The sequence below is a fragment of the Nelumbo lutea genome, chromosome 5 (assembly GCF_056320005.1).
Source record: "Nelumbo lutea isolate HS-2025 chromosome 5, American lotus-T2T, whole genome shotgun sequence".
NCBI lineage: Eukaryota > Viridiplantae > Streptophyta > Magnoliopsida > Proteales > Nelumbonaceae > Nelumbo > Nelumbo lutea.
Genome location: NC_142688.1, coordinates 805,728 through 830,268, shown reverse-complemented (window position 1 = coordinate 830,268; position 24,541 = coordinate 805,728). Strand labels below are relative to the sequence as shown.

The 24,541-nt window shown below is 37.1% G+C and overlaps 1 protein-coding gene across 1 annotated transcript in view; it reads left to right on the top strand.

The window, feature by feature from the left end:
• The first annotated feature begins 6,503 nt into the window (after positions 1-6,503).
• LOC148849701 (SEC7-like guanine nucleotide exchange family protein) overlaps positions 6,504-24,541 on the top strand; it is a 37,161-nt gene continuing 19,123 nt past the window's right edge. Inside the window, exons 1-2 of the mRNA XM_088946755.1 lie at positions 6,504-7,954; positions 16,788-17,105. Coding sequence (XP_088802881.1) covers positions 6,900-7,954; positions 16,788-17,105 — 1,373 coding nt within the window. The 5' untranslated portion in view covers positions 6,504-6,899. The remainder of the gene's footprint in view (positions 7,955-16,787; positions 17,106-24,541) is intronic.

Here is a 24,541-nt window from a genome sequence, read left to right as displayed (position 1 = left end):
TGACTTTAGTTATTGTAGCAATGGTGGTACGGGTCATTTGAGCAGACATCGGCTCATACATGAGAAGGAGGGAGAGTAGTTTTGGTATGTTTAAATATTCACAAGAAAAAATGAGACAAGAATTAGCTAAGTATATTGTACATGCAGAACAACCATTTATATTAGCTAAAGATCTAAAGCTTGAAAATGGTTGCGTAATTCTACAAACCTACAATATAAAAAAGTTTTTAGGAATACTATTAGGTTGGATGCTTTAAAAAATTTTATTCATATAAACAAAATTTAATTTCTTCGTTATCAAATCTTAATTCTAATGTTGCAATTACTTCGGATGTTTGGACATCTAAATTTAATATAAATTATATTTGTGTTATCGACCATTTCATTGATGAAAATTGACTTTTGAATAAAATAATTTTAAGTTTTACTAGCCTTGACTGGCCACATACTGGCCCATCTATTGATGCAAGTATTTTAAATACTTTGCATGTTTATGTTAGTTTTGATAATGCCAGCAATAATGATTTTGCAATAAATATTTTAAAATCTGAATTAAGACCATGTTTAAATGGTAAATTATTTCATATTAGATGTGCATGTCACATTTTAAATTTATATATTCAATATGCCTTAAATATTATTTTTACTCATATTTTTAAAATTAAAAATTGTATTATATATATTAAAAGTTCAGGGGCAAGAAAACAATAATTTAAATATTTATGTCAAAATTATGGTTTAAAATATAAATATTTTATATTAAATGTAAAACATAGGTGGAATTCTACCTATGCTATGTTAGAAAGTTGTATTTCTCATAAACAAATTCTTATTGATTTTTATAATTCAAAAATGCCTAATGATATAATATTTTAAGAAGACTGAGAAATGTTAGTCTGTATAAGAAATTCTTTAAAACATTTTTATGATGCAACTAATGAATTATCAAAAATTTATTACCCAACTAGTTGTAATTTACCTTACCAATTAATGGTAATTAGTGATTGTTTTACAAAATATAAAAATAATCCACAATTTCAATGTATTATTGAAATAATGGAAAATAAATTAAAAAAATATTGGGAGAACATTTCTCCCCTTTATTGTTTAGCTACAATATTAGACCCTAGGATTATGAAAGATGGTTTAGATATTTTATTTAAATCATATTGTGAAAATATGAATAATTATATAGGAAATAAAAAAGAATAAATTAATAATTTGTTATTTGAAATGTACAGTTTATATGAATCTAAAGTTGTAGGAATTCCTACAACTTATACAACATCTTCTACTTTTGACATTGAGCATAGAAGAGAAAAACTTTTTTAGTTAATAAGTAGAAGGCATAAATATTTTATTTCTAGAGCAAGTTTATTTATTGAACTTAATTTTTATTTACAAGCAAATTTTTCTAATTTAAGTAATGATTAAATAATTTTGATATTTTAACATGGTGGAGTGAACATTCGAAAAACTATCCAGTTCTCGTCACCATTGCACGTGATCTACTAACCCCTCCGATGTCTACGGTTCCATTGGAGTCTTGTTTTAGTGCAGGTACCAAGGTGCTAGGCAACAAAAGAAGCTGCATGAACTATGAAAGCATAGAGATGTGCATCTGCTTCAAGGATTAGCTAGATGTAGAAGATAGATTACAAAACAAAAGGAGGGCATGATAGTACACCGAATATTTCGCCTGAAGTAGATGATGAAAGTCATGATTCATGACGTTGACCAATTGTATAAAATTTTTTATTTTTTCAAATTATTGTAAACTTTTTAATTTTATTTAATTTATTTGATTTTTTTTATTTTTAACAACGTAATTTTGTATTTTCAATTTGTAACTATATTGTATTTTTTATATTTTATTAATTTATTATATTTTCATATTTTATTCATCCAAGTATCCAATGATCCAGTCATTGTAATTGTAATTTGTATCATTCAAATTTAAATAAAATAAAATTCTTATTTTTCTTCCAATTCGTTATTCCATCATTCTTATTTCAATTTGGTTAAGTTTTTTTTTTTTTTCATTTATGTGTTAGATAACTTAGATTTTTCATTTCTTAATTTTTAAATATTTCCCAAGGCCAAAGTTTAAAGAAAAGTTAAATATTTTAGTTTTACACTTTTACTTAGAAAATAAATCAAAAAGTAAAAAAAAAGTCTGCCCCGTTTGGCCTAGGCCTAAGGCCTGCCCTGTAGCCCAACCCGACACCGCCCAAGCCCATAGTATGGCTTGCAGCCCAGCCCGACATGACACGGGCCCATATGGGCTTGGGCCGTAGGTCGTACCGGGCCGACTCCCAAAATTTCCACCGGGGAGGGCGGCACGACCCGCCTTTTGCATGGGCCGCCCACGGGCATAGTCCACTTTACACCTTTCAATCATTTTTTGTCAAATTCGAATATCCTAGTATGGATATTCAGATTGGATTGGGCCGAATAATATGGTCCAATCATAAATCGAATTTGGATCACTCCCAATATGATCCTATATATGTTATTCATTTATCTTTCTATAAATGTATTATTTATTTTGCATTTTTGTAAAATTGTTATATTCTTTATTTTTTTATAAAAAATGTATATATATATATATATATATATATATTAAAATAATTGAAAAAATGCAATCGGATTCGTATTAAAATCCATGTTTATGAGATGCGTTAAGATGCATCATCTATATCACTTCAATGACCTAAATTACTTGAAATCATTGGTTAGAAGGTCATGCGTTTTTCTAGAGCCATGAAGCATCAAGCATCTATACATCACTTGGATTTTCTAGAAAGTTTGATGAGTTCGATGTCATGCGTTTTTAGTTAGAAGGTCATGATTACATAAAGCTATCCCTTGGATACCTAGGTCATAAAAGCTGAATCCAAATATCATAAATATAAGATTAATAATTAATTGTAATCCGGTTATGCACCTGCTCTTAGGGTTAATTACTCAAATATACCCTATGGTTTCCAAAGCTATCTAAGTATATCCTATGGGACCCACTTGACACAAAAGGCCCTTTGTAATTAAAATGTTTTGGGGCGTCTTATATTTCACTAAAATTCAAAATCTGCTCCGCACTTCTTATTCTTCTTCTTTCTCATACTCTATAATGCATTGAAATTCAATTTATTACTCTCATTTAGATGCAACCAATGAATTGTTGAAATCCTTCTCCATGATCCACATTTGATCAAATATCTCTTTTGCTTCCACCACGCTGACCATTGCAATGAGAATATGGCTTTTGCGACTGAAAATTGTTGCATATGTAGCTCAGGACTTCAGTTGCGTCATTCCTTTTAGATGCAACCAATAACCATCACAAATTCCCCTCTCAACCAATGGGTAAAGAATCCGTTGAATTCATAGGGGAACCACTGTCGGTGATGGATCCCATAACTCCGAAAACTGCATTTTATCTAAAATAACCATATTTCCGAATAGCATTGTCATAAATTCCACCTTCACTAACTTTGATGATTTAGAGGGAGGGGGGGGGTAAATTGAAAAGCTTTATTTAAGGTGCAGAGATCAAGGGAGAAGATAATACTTATATCTGTCAATGTAGTTGAGCCTAGGGGTGCCCTACTTAACTTTTTTTAATCCAATCGGTTAATTGGTTGACTGGTTGGGTTAATCGTTGGTTTGGTTTGTCGTTTTTTTATTTTTGATTTTTTTATAATATATATTATAAAAAATATATATATTTATAATGTATATTTATTAATTTATAATATATAAATGTATAAATATATAATATACATAAATTTATATAAAATATATAAAAATATATATACTTGTCAGTTTGGTTAATTACCAGTTTTTTATATTGGTTAACCGAAACCAAACCGGTACCTTTGGCTTATTTTAAAACACTAAACCGATTGGTTTGGTTAATTGATTTTTCGGTTCGGTTTTGATCGATTTTTTTCGACTGGTTTAGTCTTCATTTTTTTTCTTTTGTTGCTCACCCCTAGTTGAGCCCCTCACTACATTTATGCTTGATACTTTGAAATCTCTGATATAATAATTGGCAATTTTCAAGGTAAAATATGACCCTCATGGAATTAAGGTTCGAAGTATAGAGATAGCTTGATATGTGCGTATTGGGCATTTCTCATGTACTCTATTTTTTTTAGAGTAGGTCGATCTTAGGCTTGCCAAATATCTAGTTCTTTGAGTCCGGTTCATTAAAATAATGTTAGGCTCGAACTAGAGACTTAAGCTTGAACTCGGCTCGGCTCAAAAGCTCGTGCATTCGAGCTTGACTCGGCTTGAGCTTGATTGTGAGCCAAGCTTCCTATAAAAAAACAAAAATTATGCATATAAATTTGATTTTTTATTTTACATACAACAAATAATAGTTATAACAATTATTTATTATCATTATACTTACAAAATTTTTTTATTTTATATATAAAAATATTGATTATTATACATAAAAATATTAGTGTACATATAATAAAAAATTGTTTATTAATATGTATGTATGTATGTATATATGTATTAGGTTTGATTAGGCTCAAATGCCTCACAAGCCGAACTTCATTGGGTTTGAGCTTGGCTCGAAGCTCGGTTTAGACCAACCCGAATCAAGTTTTTCATAAGCCAAACTCGAATAACTCGTGAAAAGCACATTTTGTTTCCGCCCCTAAAAACAGAGTATCTAGTGTATCAGGGTGTAACTGGAAGAATATGATATGCTTGATACACTCCAATAAGTTGTAAATTTTTTATCCTTGCATGGAACATAGCCAACTTCTTAGCATAATTTAAAAGAAAAGTGCAAGAACAATTAGTTCAAAATGAATACTATCACATACATAGAATATAGAGAGGCCAACCAAGCTATAATCACTATATGGTAACTTGTTTAGACTTTTCTTGCCATCAAAACAGTATGATAATAAAATGAAGGAAAGGATTGGTTCCAAGCTGGTGAAAACTAAATTCACTCTTTCCCAACCAATTTAGTTAGTACCTACATGTATATATATATATATATATATATATATATATGCTTATTTACAAATGGAAACAAGTTCTAAATATACAAGGCACAAGAGCTAAATTTAAAGAAGGTTCATCATTTATGTACAGGGATTGCATTGCCCTCCCAAACTTATCTTGGAAAATTTTGGGCATAGGCAAATGTTTTTTATTTATTTTTTTGAGGCCCCGTTCATTTTTCTTGAAGTTATTTACCCATGTTATTTCCCAAGTAAATAAGACAATGACCATTTTAGCTATAGAAACATTAATAAAAGGGAATTTTATCCCATCCAAATGTTGACAATTTACCTATCCAAGAGATGAGTATCACTTATCTAAAAAACAAATGGGCCTTGAGGCCTAAAGCTGGGATCCATGAGATGCACAGCTTTGAATCAGAAAGCATCCCATGAAATTACCAATTGAACCTAAAAAAAAATCAAAAAATTTGAAAGACAGATTTTTTTAGGCCCATTATGGTTAGGAATTTTTTTAATATATTAAGATATATAAATATTCTATAATTTTGATTATAAATTTAAATTAAATTTAAAAATTGGCTGTATTAATTTATACGGGCAGACTTGGAATTGGATGCTCAGCTCTAGGCTATAACATAGGGGCTGTTTGGCATCGTTATCGTTTCTTAGAGCAACGATGCCACATCAGTGCCACATCGAAAAAAACGGTGCTCCAGGAAACATGCATTTGTTTGGAACAATTTTTTCATAAAAAACGGTGCTCCAAGCCACGCCTCGGATATCGGGAAACCATGGCTTGGAGCAACATCAAATTTGGCGTATCCTAAAGCTGCAGCTCGTTGTTGCCAACATGGTAGTGATGTGGCACTGGATAATGGGTACCAGTGCTGAAAACGTTTCATGGAGCAATGGTATCAAATAGAAAAAGTTGTTATTGCTTCAGGAAATGTCCTACCTGATAGCAATGATTCCAAACAAAAATAAAGGAGAAAATGGTGCTCCAAGCCACACATCAATAATACCATTTTCTTAGAAAACGGTGCAACTGAAGCATTGATGCCAAACATATACATATATAATTAGCGTCAAGATGTATAGGTCAGATCGGGCACAGCCAGATCCTAAATGGTATACAAGGCTCTAGCCCATGATCAATCCTAAGTTGAAGATCCCATTTGTATTTGAATGGACTTAAACGCCAGATTTAGAGGGCTCTCCGGGTTTACACCCAGGGGCCACAGACCACAGTCTAATTCGGAGTATAAGCCCGGCTAAGACCCGAGGACGGCCCCAAATCCAAAGTCTTAAGGACCGGGCGGGCCAGAAATTGTTGTCTGAATCCGAATACGTAGCGCGCCTGCGTCCGCGCCTCACACCACATGCGTGTATTTTGATTTGAGAACATCTCCTGTATGTAATGCTGTGATTGATGGGAAGATGCTCCCAATTCACGGCTTCGATGTGGTGTGAGACGCGCTGTGTGAGGAGTAAATCAGATATATGGGACTTCAATTTGGACGGTTTTGATTGATCGATGAATCGAAACAATACTCCACTCGTTCCGTATCCGTAGTATAAGAAAAGAGTGGCAAGTTCTCAGGCAACAAAAGCCCACCTCATCGCTGCGGACGACGAAGTCAGAGTTTCAGAGATGGACAAGCCAAAGCAACCCTCATCCTCCGCTCTCTGTCTTCTGCCCATCTTGATGCCTCTCGTCGACTTCCTTCTTCTCCCAACTCAGAAAAACCGGAACGAAACCCTAATCCCAATCATTTCCTGATCTGCCATGCTCCCTGCATGTGATCCCGTGGCCGCATTTGCGTCTCGCCCCACCCGACAACGAAAGGGTGATCTGGGAACCTATTAATTAATTATCTGAAGATACTCATCTTTTTATCGTCGTCCATGTTCTCTTCTCAATCCTTAGGCGGTACTTCCCGTCCGGGTCGCATTCTCGGCCCTTCACTCGACAAGATCATCAAGAATGTAGCATGGAGAAAACATTCCCAACTAGTATCCGCCTGCAAATCCGCCATCGACAGGCTAGAAACGCTTAAAGACTCCTCCGATCCTATTCCGAATTCGCCCATCCTCGGATTTGCTCCTGTGGATGCTGAATCCGTCCTCCTTCCCCTAATCATAGCTATTGATTCGGCTTCCGTCAAAGTCGTTGAGCCCGCTCTTGAATGCGTACTCAAGCTGTTCTCTCAAGGCCTGATCCATGGTGAGATCGACCGCCAAGAGGGTAATGATAGTCCTTCCGTTACAGCTCGGCTGATTGATTCTATCTGCAAGTGTGGCGGTCTCGGGGATGATGGGATCGAGCTCTCTGTGCTTAAGGTCTTGTTTTGTGCCGTTCGGTCTCCATTCGTGTTGCTCCGGGCTGATTATCTGGTTCAGATTGTTAAAACCTGCTACAACGTGTACCTTGGCAGCCTTAGCGCCACTAATCAGATCTGTGCCAAGGCCGTTCTTGCACAGATTTTGTTGATCATTTTTGCCAGGGTTGAGGAGGACTCGATGGAGGTTATGGTTCACACTGTTTCTGTTAGTGAACTGCTGGAGCTTTCTGATAAGAACTTAAACGATTCGAACTTGATTCAGTTTGCTCAGAACTTCATTAACGAGATCATAGAAGGCAGTGAAGTGGTCTCTGACTTGAAAGCTTTTCCGTCTGCACAACTTGAATTACGAAATGGTGATGATTCGGGGTCTGCAGAGGAGGGAAACTGTAAATTAGGTGACGGGGAATTGAATGATGGGGCCGAATCAAATGGTGGCAGCAAGATCAGGGAAGATGGATTTCACCTATTCAAGAACTTGTGCAAGTTTTCGATGAAATTCTCAGCGCAGGAAAATCCTGAGGATCATCTTCTCTTGAGGGGAAAGATTTTGTCCCTGGAGTTACTAAAGATTGTCATGGAACACGGAAGCCCAACTTTTTGGCGGACAAATGAGAGGCAAGTGCTGTTATGCTGATTGTTGATTTATAGGCTTCGGATGTTTTTTTTTTTAATTATTATTTTTGAATATTTGGACTATCCATTTCAGATGTTTTTAAGAATATTCTAATAATTATGAACACAACAGGATTTCAGTTCTCGATTGAAAAATTTAAATGCCCTTGGTAAATAGTTATACCCTTGTGTGAAGTTTTTAACTTGAGTCTAAATGCCAACAAACTTCCTCTTAGGTGAACAAACCACGGAAAATCCTAGAGTAATGGCAAGTATATCAGTGACATGCCGGCAAGGGATGTTGTTGCACAGCTGTCAAGTGGAAATGCTAGCATTCCTTATCTTAAATAGTTGAAAAGCCTGTCCAGTTTAGCTTGGATTCTATGCGGTATGGTTTGCAATTGATTTTGCTTGTAAAACAAACGGTAGGATTTAGTACAAGTTAAATCGTCTTTGATAAGTATCATGGGTCTTTGGAATTGGCATGTTGCAAAGATTGCAAAAGGACAAGTAAGAGGCATAAAAGAGCATATATTGAGGTAGCTAGAAATGATATAAAGAGGTTTGATTTACCTGAGAATTGTTCCTATACAAAGTGGAATGGTGCATGGGGTTCGCAAATTGGAGCACAAGTGGTTCACTTGAGTTGATAACTAATCCAAGTATTGAAAGGAAAATTCAAAGATTTTCAAAAAGTGAAAGGTTTGTGCAGATTATTTTCAAGGTGCTTTTATTGTGGAAGACAAATTCTAGATCGAAGCTAGATAGCAAATGAATGTATGCACGAAATAAAAAAAAAAGTTTGGAAAGGATGAATGTGCAAATTAGATTTGGAAAAACCTATGATTTGGTGATTGTTCCTTCATTTGGCTGTACAATACTTGGCTCCTCATGGTCAGACAAAAGTGTTTGGCCACCTCTTGATTTTCAGATCTAAACCCTAAACCCTAAAATTTAAACTCTAAACCTTAATCCTCTAAACCTGTAAACCTCTAAACCCTAATCATAAATCCTAAAACTAGTTTGTAAAATGGCTTTAGTTGGATGCATGCCTTCCTACCGGGTAGATTAGTGTGTAAAATGGCTTTGGTTGGATGTGTAAACAGCTGTTATTTTTCCTATGTATAGTACCACAGGGGTACTATTGTACTTTTACTCTTTCTTATTTTAGTTGCTGTCGCCCTAGTATATATATTAAAAAAGCTGCGCCACCAGTAGTATCTTTTGCTCTCAGTTCTCTCTTCTCTCTTCTTCTCTCTCTCTTTTCTCTCTTCTTCCATTCTTCTCTCCTACATAACATGGTATCAGAGTGGGACTATCAGATCTGAAAGGAGAAGTCGAGTGAATAGTTTTTTTTCCTTTTCTCTCTCTCTCTTAACTTTTTTTTTGGTTGTGTGCCAGGGCAGAACTTGTACTAGGTTTGCCGATTGGATGTGAGGTGATCAACACCTCTTTCTTTCCTTTTTTGTGGGGTTGATTGATCCCTGTGAAATTGTAGGTCGTGAGGACCTTTTTGTGTGCTGCATGCAACAACAGCTTTTATGGTGAACTGAAGGTCAGAGAGTGACCAGTACTTGCTGTAACAATAGTCCTGTTGATGCATAGGTCAAGAGATGACCTGTATGCACTATGGCAACACTTGTGTTGAGCTTGTAAGTCAAGGGATGACCTGTTAGTGCTGTAATAGCACCTATGTTTTTACAAAAGGAGGTGTGTTTCTGAAGAAAAATTTTCTTTTTCGTTCTCCCTCAGTGTTGAATTTCTTTAAGGCTGTGTACCCCATTTAAGAATTGTTTTTGAATATGAAATCATGAGTGGTGAAGATTCTGCTACATCCGATGTTTCCTCAATGCTGAATGGAATGAGTGGGGGTGTGGACCTATCCTTTCCCATGGCTGTTATTCCTCTTGATGGTTTAAATTATTTAGAGTAGTCAAGAGGGATCAAGCTGTACATCACTGCAAGGGGAAGATAGGTTATATTAATGGGAGGATTAAAGAATCACATTCTGGGAGTGCTGAATATGACAGATGGAACCAGGAAAACAACATGGTCATGTCTTGGCTTTTAGTTTCTATGCAACCTCAAATAAGAAGGAATTTCATGTGGGTTGAAACGACAAATGAGATCTGGGAACAAGCAAAATAAACATATTCGGAACTGCGACACTATGCAAAAATCTACCAGTCACAGGCAGAATCGTTTACTTGTAAACAGGGGGAGAGGTGTCTATCTGTGTATTACTCAGACTTGACCTTTGTTTGGAAGGAGTTAGATCATTATCAAAGTGTGGACTGGAAGTGTGATGAAGATGCAAAACTGTACAAAAAAACTTGTCTCCCAACAGAGTGTTTGCTTTCTTACATGGTTTGAACCCTACATATGAATCTATCTGAGTCCAAATCCTAGGTAGCAAGGATCTTCCATTAGTTCAGGAAGTTTATGCTCTTGTACAATCAGAAGAAAGCAGAAGGAATTTGATGAATAGTTCTGGAGGAGATGCAATTGTGTTGGCAGCGAAAGGGAGTGTCACTACTAGTGGGGGAAATACTTTTAAGAAGGGGGATCTTCAGAAAAAGATGGATGACAAGGATTAATTGTGGTGTACTCATTGCCCGAAACCCCGACACACCCAAGACACATGCTGGGATCTTCATGGGAAGCTGAAATGGGCTAAAGATCTGAATAAGAAGCAATGTTCAGATATGAATAAAAGTCAGGACAACAAGGTACAAGAAAACACACTATGGTAAACATGGCTACTTAGGAGAATTAGCCCCCCATTCATACTGTGACTCAGACGCATCCATCTGGATCTGACCCAAGGGAGGATATTATGAATTCCTTCTGTGACCATTTAGAGCTCTATGGTAGAGCAATTCGTAAGATGGATGCTCCCCTCTCAACTTCATTTGTGTCTACATTAGGTAACTCTACCACAACTTTCCATGTTGCTTCTCATAACCTTGACACTCCCTGGATCATCGATTCTGGAGCGTCAAAACACATGACTGGTACGTTCTCTTACTTTCAAACCTATCACCTTCTTTCTAGAAGAGACAAGGTGAGACTAGTTGATGGATCATGCACTACCATAGTTGGTCAAGGAACCATTTCTCTCCCTCTCGGCCTTACCTTCTCTGATGTTTTACATGTTCCAAAATTTTCCATTAATTTGTTCTCTATTAGTAGTATTACTAATTCCTTAAACAGCTCAGTGACCTTTTTCCCTTCTTACTGTGTGATCCAGGATCTGGCTTTGGGGAGGATGATTTGTAGAGGATGTATGGTTGATGGACTTTACATGCTGGAGAATAAGGCTGGTCTTCAAGTCATAGAGTCTAAGAGTCAGTCCTGTAAGAGTCAAGTTTATTTATGGCATTGTCGTCTTGGTCATTTATCTTTTGAGTCTTTGAAAGTGGTGTTTCCAGAATTGTTTAAGTCAGTGTTTGTTTCAGATTTCTTTTGTCAAACTTATCAATTGAGTAAGCAATGTAGAGGTCATTTTCTTTCAAAAAATAATAAATCTGAATTTCCTTTTCACATTGTTCATTTTGATGTGTGGGGCCCTCTTACTTTATCATCTGAGAGTGGCTACAAGTATTTTATTACCATTATTGATGATTATTTTAGATATACACGGGTATATCCCATGCGGACCAGGGAAGAAGTACAAAAAATTATCCAAGATTTTTAGCGGATGGTCTTAACTCAATTTCAAGCTGAAATCCATATTTTTCAGTCAGATAATGCCAAATAGTATTTTCATAGTGATCTCATGGAATTTTTTTTTTCACATGGTTCACTTCACCGTAGCTCTTGTGCCCAAACACTACAGCAGAATGGGGTCACTGAAAGAAAGAACCGACACTTCCTTGAAGTGGCCCGAGGTTTACTACTTTATATGAACGTCCCAAAACGCTTTTGGCATGAGGCTGTCCTTCGTGCTACCTACCTCATCAACCGTATGCCCTCTCGTTGGTTAGAGTGCAAAGCCCCACATCGGCTTCTCTTTCCTAAGGCCCCCTTCTTCCCATTCCTCCTCGTGTGTTTGGTTGTCGTTGCTTTGTCCAAAATTTGTCACCCACTTGTGGAAAATTGGATCCTCGTGCTATTCCTTGCATATTCCTGGGGTACTCCTTCACTCAGAAGGGATATCGTTGTTTTGATCCCGTTTCTCGAAAATTCTATGTTTCCATGGATCTCTCTTTCTTTGAGAGTGAGCCTTTTTTCCCTGCTTCTCTTCAAGGGGAGAGTAGGAATGAGGAGAAACTGGTTCAACTCCCTCCTCTTCTTGATCATCCTCCTTTTCGTGTCTTCTTCCGTCGTCACAAAGGCCAACCAAATTCAAGAGCTGTGGAGAATTCAGAAGATGTACCTCTAATGCCATTAAACTCTTCGGGGGCGGATCATACTTACTCAGGTATCTTGGTTCCCATTGATGTCCCTGACCCCATTGCAATTGATACCTATGTTGCTAATGACCTTGACCTTCCTATTGCTCATAGGAAAGGTGTTAGATCGTGCACCACTAAACACCCCATTTCTCACTTTGTTTCCTATGAAAACATTTCACCCTCTTTTTGAGCCTTTCTCACATCCATTGACAGTGTCCTTATCCCTAAGAATGTGGCAGAAAATCTTTCAGTACCTGAATGGACAGATGCTATGAAGGAAGAAATTAATGCCCTTCATAAAAATGGCAAATGGGAACTTGTAGATCTTCCTAAGGGAGAGGATCCAGTTGGATGTAAATGGGCGTTTACAGTCAAACATAGGGATGATGGCACGATGGAGAGGTATAAAGCTCGTTTAGTGGCAAAAGGGTTTACACAAGTGTACGGAGTTGATTATGTAGAGGCTTTTGCACCCGTTGCCAAGATGAACTCCATTAGAGTTCTATTCTCTCTTGCTGTTAATTTTGACTGGGATTTACATTAGCTTGATATCAAGAATGCATTCTTGAATGGTGACCTTGAAGAGGAAGTTTACATGATACAACCCCTTGGTTTTCAGGCTCAAGGCAATGAACAAAAAGTGTGCAGGTTGAAGAAGTCTTTATACGGGTTGAAACAATCACTGAGAGAGCCTGGTTCAACAGATTCCATGCATCAGTTCAACAAAAAGGATACAAGCAATGTCAGTTTGATCACACATTGTTTGTGAAAAGAGGAGAGGGTAAAATTGCTGCTTTGATAGTATATGTTGATGATATAATTATCACTGGCGACCGAAAGGATGAAATCCAAAAGTTGAAGAGTTTCATGCCACACAGTTTGAAGTAAAGGGTCTAGGTCCTCTAAGATACTTCCTAGGAATTGAAGTTGCCCGCTCAAAAAGGGGTATCTTCATTTCCCATAGGAAGTATGTCCTAGATTTACTCCAGGATATAGGAAAAATGGGAGTGAAGCCAATTGATTCCCCTATTGATCCTAACCATAAATTAGGTGACAACCAAGGTGAACCTATCAAGGATATGAAACAGTTTCAGAGACTTATAGGGAGATTGTTATATCTTTTTATGACCTGCCCAGACATTGCTTTTGCAGTTGGTGTCCTTAGCCAGTTCATGCATGCCCCTATGACCACTCATCTTGAAGTAGTAGAAAGAATCTTCTGATACCTTAAAAGGTTTCTAGGTGCTGGCTTGTTGTTTCAAAGGCATGGACATTTGAAAGTTGAAGTGTATATTGATGCAGATTGGGCAGGATCCCTAAATGGCAGAAAGTCAACTAGTGGCTACTGTACTTTCATAGGAGGAAATCTAGTTACCTGGAGAAGCAAAAAGCAAAGTGTGGTGGCTAGATCCAGTGCTGAAGCTGAATGTCGAGCAATGGCTCATGGAGTGGCTGAAATTATGTGGATAAAGAATCTGTTGAGTGAGTTGGGTTTTACAGTGGACAGACCTATGACCCTATTCTGTGATAACAAAGCAGCCATAAACATTGCTGCTAACTCTGTGCTACATGATATAACTAAACACATCGAAGTCGACAAGCATTTTATCAAAGAGAAGGTTATCATAGGGGAAGTGTGTACTCCTTATGTCAACTCTGAGGATCAACTTGCAGACATCTTTACAAAAGGACTACACCACTCACGACATCATGATTTATGTGACAAGTTGGGATGATTGACATCTTTGTCCCAACTTGAGAGGGAGTGTTAACAGCTGTTATTTTCCTATTACCGTAGGGGTACTATTGTACTTTTACTCTTTTATTTTAGTTGCTATCGCCCTAGTATATATATATTAAAAAAGCTATGCTGCCAACAATATCTTTTGCTCTCAGTTCTCTCTTCTCTCTTCTTCACTCTCTCTTTTCTCTCTTCTTCACTCTCTCTTTTCTCTCTTCTTCCATTCTTATCTCTTGCATAATAGGATGCGTGTCCTCTTAATGGGTAGGAGCCTCAGCCAGGTATTTTTCCCATTTGATCTAGTGTTAGTTAATTGTGGTTTTGATGAGTCATGGAGGTAATGGATTAGAGGGTGCCTAGCATCTTGTTATTACTTAATCTTATTAAATGGGGTAAGAAAGGATTTTAGAGGTTGGCAAGTGGGGAAGGAACATACTACAATTATCTATCTTTGGTTTGTACTTAGGGAAGTCAACTATTGAAAGCCATCTTTCTATTGAGAGAAAAGTTTAGAGAAGGTCTTCATATGATATTCATTGGTATAGAGAAAGCATATGATAAGAGTCCATAGGCTTGGAAATGTATTTAGTTTCTTCTTCCTTCCAATTCTTGGAGGGTGTTTATTTGGCAACTTGTTGCCAGATAGTAGAATTTGGACCATTACTTTGGTGTCTTTACTTGTGCCTCGTTTTTCACATCCTTGTCATCCTCTTCTCTATTGCCATATAGAGGTTGTTTAGAGTGGATTTTGTGCCACCTAAAATTAGGGATTTTTTAGAGCAAGCTATAAAGTGACACATCACCTGGTGTCTTAAAACTTGGGCCGGAGTTTCAATTACTTTTCCTTTTGAGTAAATGGGTAAACTTGTGACGACATCAGTAAAAAAATTACAAATAAAATAATACAAAAACTGAAAACCTGTTAAATGGATCATATAGGTTAATGGTTTGATTGTCCAAGATGATAGGTGATTGACTGAGCCAATGGTTTTCTGTAACATAGTAAGTTAGATATTGACCCAATTGGGTGGTAGATTGGGTGTAGGGATGGCAAAGGGGCGGGTTTGGGGAGGATTTTGTAAATTCTAGACCCTACTCGTCTCCCTAAACCTCTCAACCCGTACCCGCCCCAAAACCCGTAGTGGGTTGTATTTTAAGAATCCAAACCTTACCCGTACATGAAAGGGGCGGGTTTGGGGAGGATTTTGTAAATCCTAGACCCTACTCGTCTCCCTAAACCTCTCAACCCGTACCCGCCCCAAAACCCGTAGTGGGTTGTATTTTAAGAATCCAAACCTTACCCGTACATGAAAACACAAAACCCTTCCCGACCCTACCCTCCCCGCATTCAAGGGTAGGGGTGGGTTGGGCTTAGAACCCACATTTAATTTCCTTTTATTTCTTGTCATACATAAGTAATAAATAAGAAAAATAACACAAATAAACAACAAAATTTCCAATAATTTGATTAAAACATGTAAAAAACTATCAACTATCCTTCATGTAAAATTTAAAAATATTATTAAATTCAAGACCCAGTACATAAAGTTTATATGCTTTCCAACAATGTGCGGGTTGGGTTTAGCCCAATACTGTACCCTACCCGTACCCGTACGGGTTGTAGAATCTCAAAACCTGTCCCCGTCCCAAAACCATTCTTCAACTAAAAAAACCCGCCTCGTCGGGGAGGGTAAGGCCGGGTTCCCACCATGTAGGGTAGAAGTTGCCATCCCTAATTGGGTGTTGGTTCTTCCAGATTTTAGGCAAATTGATAAGGTGGATTGGGTGTTGTTTTAGAAACAAAAACAATGGGTGGGTGGCAACTGGTAGCAGCAAAGAGGTTAGGTGTACTTATGCATGCACAGAATTCTTTTGTTCATAATCAATAAAGTCAACTATTACCAATAAAAAAACAGAAAAAACTACAAGTATTGAACAAATTATATAATCGGAACTGAGTTGTAGATCTTCATATACAATTAAAGCAAAATATCTTTGTACATAATACATGCAGGATTATTATGAGATTTAAACAAAATCTTAAAAGTTAAACTTAAAATCCCCTAAATAGACGATATAATTTTCAATGCTGTTCTCCAGACCATAACTAAAATCAAACTGAAAAAAGAGAAAGTTTTGATGCAGCAGGAAGCCCAAAATGGGGTTTTGATCTTTAAAATTTGCTTTCCTTGATAATTTTGTTTCTTGTTTTTTTCCCACTTATCTCTTGAACCAACAAAATGGGATGAATATGCGAGAGAAAGAGGGAGAAGAGGGGATCTGATGGGGGCTTGAAGTTTAGTGAAATCATAAGTTATCTAGAAAGAGAAGAAAGGGAGAAGCCATGTAAATGAAGGGGACAAGTGGGCGAATTTAAGGTTCCATCTCTACTTTTTTAAAAGGTGTTTTAATTGTTCTATCACTTGCCATGAACTTATTTTTTTCCCAGAAAGAAAGTAATTAATAACAATAGTTTCCCTTATCAAGCAATGAGGCATCCATGCAATAAGGTAATTAATGATACTATACATGTAATTAGATACTGATTTCTTTCTTTTATATCCAAATGAACTGAGTCTACCTAGCTTGGCTTCACGCTAAAGTTTTCCTTGTGAACCAAAATAACTGTCATTGAGCAATTTTCTTTTGTCTTCTTTAATCATGGAAAGGATCTCACATTTGGTTGCTCCTTGTGCAGGTTTCTCAATGCTCTCAAGCAGTATCTTTGCTTGTCTTTGTTAAAGAATAGTGCGTTGTCAGTCATGAGTATTTTCCAACTTTTGTGTTCTATTTTCATGAGTATGTTATCGAAGTTCAGATCAGGATTGAAGGCAGAAATTGGGATTTTCTTTCCAATGCTTGTCCTTCGAGTGCTTGAAAATGTCCTTCAGCCTAGTTTTTTGCAGAAAATGACAGTTCTCAACTTGTTGGAAAAGATTTCTCATGATTCACAGGTCATCATTGACATTTTTGTGAACTATGATTGTGATGTGGATGCACCAAATATTTTTGAAAGGTACTACACTTATTTTTTTCTCAAATTTTCTTGTTCACTATGTAAAACATGCTTCTGCAGCAAGCTTATTATTATTATTATTATTTGATAAAAAATCAGGAGGGGGCGGCAAGCTTATTAAAATTTAACAATTGCCTTCTTATGACAAATTAGTCCTAAACACCAATTATCTGACAAATTAGTTCCATAGTCAGGTATTTAGATCTGGCCAAGCCATAAGTTGATCCTGTCATCTGATTGTTAGAACACTATTATATAGACCAAGAGATTGATCTCTCCACATGACATATCTAAGTATATACTACAGATGTTAGCAGCTAGGTAGAGTTGAATTGTTCTGACCAGTGTTGCATGGACATGGACACAAGAGTTGAAATTTAATGCATGGACTCATGGACACATCTATTTTTTTTTTTTTTTTTGCATTTAACATTACATAAATGCAAAAGAAGTTATCTTTGTTACTAACATTTGATACAAAAATGCCATTGACTCTATTCATTTATGTTGAACAAACTAGGAGATAAAGGATTGGTTTGGTCATGCATAGAAGACCTTCAACAGCACGAGTTAGAAGTAGGGATTTATTACAAGTTGAAGGGGCTAGAAGGGCCCTAGGTAAACCAAAAAGGACTTGGGCGGAAATAGTAAAGAAATGACATAAGCACTAATAATTTAACAATGGATATGGCTTTAAATAGAATGGATTGGCGAAACAGGATTCATGTAGTTGACCCCATATAGTTGGGATAAGGGATGATGATGATGATGATGATGATGAAGCTAGGAGTCAAAAGGGAAATGCTATGTTGAAGTGTTTTTTTAAGAATCCATGAAGTGTCAGATTAGGGAAATCCATGCAACAGTGGTCCCTATACACCTCAACTCAATATCTTTCTAGTTGTTATCCTTCATCTTCTTTGGTCAGATTTGAATGGGATTTAAAAGAGATATCATCAACATATGGGTGTGTGTGTGGAAGGGTTATATGAAATTTCAACTAGTATTGTACATTTATCAAAAAAAAAAAATTCAACTAGTATTGTAAGACTTGAACCATTTGCCAAACCAGAAAGGCCACTAGGTCATGGGTCAAGTGGTCCAACCATTGGTTTGACCTAGTGGCCTGTGATGTCTATATAAATATATAATATATTGTATATGCTTTAATGTGTGTATTGTCTATGGTTTAATGATCAAATTTTCTGATCTCCATTCCAGTGATTTAGGTTCTTGTAAATCATTTTTTTTTTTGCAAAATATAACATTATTTTTTTTTTGTGGCATACAAATTCTGTGTACATACAAGGGCTGCAATCTAAGCTGATGGCGGGTTGGTTAAGAAACCTGGAGGATGTGGTATGGGCTCATAGAGATGAAAGTTAAAAATTCCAATGGCTAACTAGCAATATATGGTGTCAAAGGATACAGTGGGTCCAAAGGTCTGCTAATAGGTTGTAGCTAAGCAGGGGGTCACTAGGGAGAAATCGTATTGGGTTCAGTTGTAATATAAATGGGTTGCTTGTTTTTGATAAATGATTAATTTATTATTATCCAGAAATTAAAACCAGTACAAGAAACCCTTGGAGAGGCGTGAGTTGCGACCTCTCCCATAACATAGGTAAATGCAAACTAAAAGGAATCAGATTGCACTTTAGCCCAGTACAACATACCCCCATTTGTCCCTTGTTTGGGTAAAAAATCAGCCATCATATTTTCTGATCTTCTGGCCCACTTTAATCCTACATTTATATTCCTTGTAAACCACAGAATTTCTTATTTTCATCCCTAAAGCACCATATGATTGAGGATCTTGCAGCCATCCTACCACGTTAGAATCTCCTCCAGTTATTAGGTTTTCCAACCCAAGCTGATTTGCAATCTGGATTCCTTGTAGTGTAGCAAGCAATTCAACCCTAATAGAAATTCCTTTCCCTTCTGGTCCAAAAAACAGTCACAATGTTTTCATCCTTGTCTCTCGCTACCCCTCCAATTCCAGAGGGTGTTGGATTGCCTTCATTACTTCCATCAAAATTCATCTTCAAATAATCATCCGTAAGTGGTGCCCAAAAAAGGTTATAATTTCTATACTAGAAGATTTGTTTTTTGTTTTATAAACCAATATTTTGTTGGTTTCAAAAACATGTATTGTTTTTTTGAAACAAAATCAACTTGCTTTTCCCTTTGAAAACAAAAACAGAGTTTAAGAACATGGTTTTGGTTTTTTTCTGATGTGGCAATTCCAAAACAAATGATTGCTAGTGCCTCCATATTTTGATTATTGATTTGCAAGTTGTGGATGAGAGATATTTGCTGAAGTTTATCCCAGTGGCTTCTTCCGATATATCAATTAAAGTTTTCCTCAAGGACATATCAAGCTGCTGTGTGATGAATGTCCAATCAAAAGCCGAACAAGATACCAATGAAGTAATTACTCAAATTACTCTACTTCCTGAGCAGCACCAAGATGAGAACTTGGTCAACAAGGAGAAACTGCCACCTCTCCCTCTGTGCCATGATGTATATTCCTTCTGTAAAACCTTGACTCCCTCAAATACAAGCACTCATGATGGTTTTTCAGTCTTGTGATGGCATACAAATGAATGCCTCCCCCCACTGGACATGTACCACCAACCACCTACTCAGGAATTGGTAGTGAAGGATCTGCATGGAATTTCTTTTGAGAGAAAAAAAGGATCTGCATGGAATTGAGTGGCGCTTCTGCCATATATTTCATGATCAGACAAGGAGGCACTTGTTTCAAGGTGGTTGGAGCTTCTTTGTTAGCTCCAGAGGGCTTGTTGCAGGAGATGCTTTTATTTTTTCGAGAGTTGTAAATTGGGGAACTTTGAGTAAGGGTGACATGTGCCATGAGACAACAGAGTAATGTTCCATCTTCAGTCATGTCTAGTGACATCATGCACCTAGGTGTCTTTGCATGGCATGATGTCTCAAGTTTGTTTTTTTTTTTTTTTTTTGGATTTTTCCATCTAATCTTTCTGGATTTTGTTTAAGCTTCCACTGAATTGTTAATTAGCATCATGCTCTTTGAGATTTCGCTGGATTTTCCAAAAACATATTCTGAAATTTTATCAGAAAACAAGAAAAAGAGGATCACCCAAAGAGAAGTAAACTTTGACAGAAGAACTGCATGGTATGAAAATATGCTTCATCTTTGCATTTGGCCCTGATTGATTGGTTCCCTTGAGCCAAGAAAAAACTGCAAAACAAGCTGTCAAACCCAGACCCCCATTAGAAGAATGACCTCACTAGATGGTCATTCACATTTCTAACCGTTATCAAACCCTCTTCTCTGCATTTGACATTCTTGTCTTTTTTTCTCTAATATAATGTTCTTTGTTTCATTCTATTTCTGTAATCAAGGACTCTTGCATTTGACATTCTTTGCTTCCATTGGGTTCCACTTATTTTGATAATTTGAAGAACTAGTAAGGGTAAAAGAAACTTTTTGATGATTCTGTTAGGCATAAATATCGCAGGGGAAGTTGTAAGAGGAGGGGTTTTAGTGTTTATGAGGAATGTCAAGGGAGGTTTAAGTCTTCTACCCTAAATAGCTCGAGAACACCCAAATTTTTGGGGCTCACTTCATGGCTGAAATTGGAGGACCTGCCACCCATCAAAAGAAGGGACAAGGGAGTGATGGGCCTCCTGTGTTAAAGAAACCAATAGTTGACTCCCTAGCCCATTGCAAGGCTTTTTTAGGTACTTTTAGGGGATAGAGGGAAGATATTAGGCACTCCTCTCCCTTGAGCAAAATGTAGTACTATTCCCCTAGGATTTGAGCAAAGAAAAGAACAAAAAAACTTGACAAATTTTAGTCTTATAGTCTTTTACCCTAAATGCAAAATTAAGCTTATGGACAAATGCTTTAGAAATAAGAGGTCTATAAATTAAGTAGGACTAAAGTAGAGTATATGACATGTAAATTTAGTAATAATAGGAGTGTAAATCAAGATACACTTAGGATTGGGATTGAGAGATAACTCAATGTCACCATTTCTGGTACCTTGCTTCAATAATTCATAACAAAGGAGAGATTGAGGAGGATGTCACCCAAAGGATTAGAGCAAGACGTGTAAAATGGAGGGGTGCATCTGGACTTTTATGTGATAGGTGAATACCACTTTGATTAAGAGAAAAATTCAAAACAATTGTAAGGCCAACTATGTTGTATGGAGCGGAAGCGTTGGGCAGTTAAGAAACATGTCCAGAAAATGAATGTGCAAGAGAAGTGAATGCTAAGACGGATGAGTGGAAAACTAGGAAGGATAGGATTAGGAATGAAGTTATCTGTAGGAACCTAGGAGTAGCTCCAATAGGTGATAAAATGAGAGAGGCTAGACTAAGATTGTTTGGGCACGTGCATAAAAGACCACCAACTGCACCAGTTAGAAGAAGCGATTTCTTATACATTGAAGGGGCTTGAAGAGCTCAAGGTAGACATGACTTAAGCACTAATAATTTAACAGTGGATATGGCTTTTAGTAGAACGGGCTGCCGAAATAGGATTCATGTAGCTGGCCCCATATAGTTAGGATACAACATGGATGATGATGAGTCTTTTACCCTGAATAGCTTGAGAAGCAAACAAATTTTTGGGTGACATGAACCAGTTTATAAACCTATTGGTTTGAACTTGGATTGGGGCTCCTTTATCTTGGCATGGTCACTTAAAAACTCACATGACCTTGGCGGAGAATCGAGAGATTATAAACCAAAACCCAGGTTTATCATCTTGTTCACTAAGATGAGTGAGGTCATCCACCATTAAATGGTTTTTTTATTAGCTTCCACTATTTATGGTTGTTGTGATTGATGTGGTTATGCTTCAAGAAACAAAACTGCCTGAGTTTGATAGAAGATGGACAGGATGTATCTAGAGGTCTAGGCTCTAGGGGATTAGTTGGGATTCACTTCCATCATGGGGGGCTTCTGGAGGCCTAGTAATTTTGTGGAAGAATGTATACCTAGAAAGCTTGGAGGAATTGGTGGGGATGTTCTCTATCATGATAAAATTCAAGCAGGTGGAGAATGGATTTACATGGGTGTTGACCAATGTGTATGTCCCTAACAAGTATAGAGAATGGAACAAAATATTGTTATGCTTTAAGAAACAAAACTACTTGAGTTTGATAGAAGATGGGCAAGAAATGTCTGGAGGGCTTGGGGGATTAGTTAGGCTTTGGCTCCATAATGGGGGGCTTCTGGAGGCCTAGTAATGTTGTGGAAGAATGTATACCTAGAAAGCTTGGAGGAATTGGTAAGGACGTTCTCTATCTTGATAAAATTCAAGCAAGTGGTGGATGGGTTTACAAGGGTGTTGACCAATATGTATGGCCCTGACAAGTATAGAGAATGGAATAAAATGTGGGAGGAACTTTATGCTATAGGTTGTGGGAAGGTCCCTAGTGTTTGGGGAGAGACTTCAATGTGATAAGGTTCACCCATGAAGCAAACAACCCTAGGCAATAGATAACTACCAGCATGAGAAATTCAACCAATTCATAAACGATTGAATTGAAGGAGTCTCCCCTCCTACAAAGCTAAGTACACTTGGTGCAATCCCCAAACTAACCCAATTTGCTCCAAAATTGATAGGCTTCTGTTTACACTGATTGGAAGGAACATTGGGGAGGGTTAGATTGTATAACTTTCCTTTGCTTCATGTTTGACCATTGGCGATTGGCGTACATTAGGAGGGATTGAGGCAGGGAGGTCCAACCCCTTTTTTAGGCTTGAGAATATGTGGCTTTTTCACCTAGGTTATGTCCATAAAATAAAGGAATGATAGGAAGATTGTCATTCTATGGCATGTTGGAAGGGTTTGAATTTTCTTAAGAAATTGCAAAGGCTAAAAGAAAAGGTAAAGGAGTGGAACTTAGTGAATTTTGAGTGTATTGATGCAAAAAAAGGGAATTAATCGACCAAATTGAGAAGTTAAACTTGAAATAATCTCAAAATGATTTTTAGGAAGAGGATAGGGAAAGGAGGGAACTGAGGAAACGATTCTTACACGAGGAGGAAATATCTTGGAGACAGAAATTGAGGTATAAGTGGATCAAAAAGGTGATGCTGATACAAAATTCTTTCATGCAGTGGCTAATGGAAGGCATAAGAACTTTGTGGCTAGTTTGGAGGTAGATGGAGTTGCCATGAATAGGCAGGAAGATATTGCCAAGGCCTTTGTGGGTCATATCAAACCTATTTATAGAAGGTCCTTGGCTGAAAGGCCTTTGGTGGAAGGGCTGTACTTGCCCAATTTGAGTATGGAGTCTAAAGAAGAACTGGAAAGAAAATTAGAATTGGAGGAGATTAAAGAAGCTTCTTTTTCTACTTATTGGTTGAAGGCCCCTAGGCTAGATGGTTTTATAGTGGTGTTTTATCAAGATTGATGGGATGTATTGAAAGGGGAACTAATGGATGCTTTCATTGAATTTTTGACAGGGGATCATAAATTTAGGACTAAATGCTACCTTCTTAATTTTGGTTCCTAAAAGGCCTAGAGGTAATCAATCTAAAGACTTTAGACCCATCAACTTGGTGCATAGCCTCTATAAAATCATTACCAAATTCTTGTCATTGAGGATTAAAAAGGTCCTTCCTTCCATTACTATGCGTAATCAAGGAGCCTTTGTTCAAGGTAGGTAGATTACAAACCAAACACTTATGGCAAATGAATGTGTGGAAGACGAGAAAATCGAGAACCAAGGATGTGATTTGTAAGCTAGATGTAGAGAAGGCTTATGATTTGGTGGATTGGTCTTTTTTGGTGGAGCTTCTGAGGAGATGCGGATTTGGGGATTGGTGGTGTTAGTGATGGAACAATGGTGGATTTCTTCTCAACTTGTAAAGGACTCAGGCAAGGTAACCTCTTATCCCCCTTTTACATTCTTAGTAGATGTGTTCAATAGGTTAATCTTAAGAGTAGAGAGAAGACAATTGATAAAAGGTTGGGAAGTTGGGAGGGGAATTATAATAATCACCCATTTATAGCTTGCAAATTATATAACTCTTTTTTTGTGATGGGAGTGATCTACATTAGATTAAGAACTCGAGGTTAGTTGTACAACTTTTTGAAAAAAATCTAATCTCAAGGTCAATTTTGAAAATAGTTGTTTAGTCGGGGTGAACTTGGAGAAGGGGAAGGTAGAAGAATTTGCTAGGTGTGAGGTATCTTCTTGGGCACTAAAATTCTAGATTCTTGCTTTAGGTGCTAATGCAAGAGAGTGTAGGTTTTGGGCCCCGGTTATAGAAAGCTTTTCTAAGAAGTTGGTATTGTGGAGGATAGATTACATTTCCCTAGGAGGAAGAATCACTTTAATAAAGTTCACTCTAGACAACCTTCCAATTTACTTCCTCTTGGTCTTCAGGATTCCTAGGAGGGTGGGAAAAGAGGTCGAAAAGATAATGTGAAA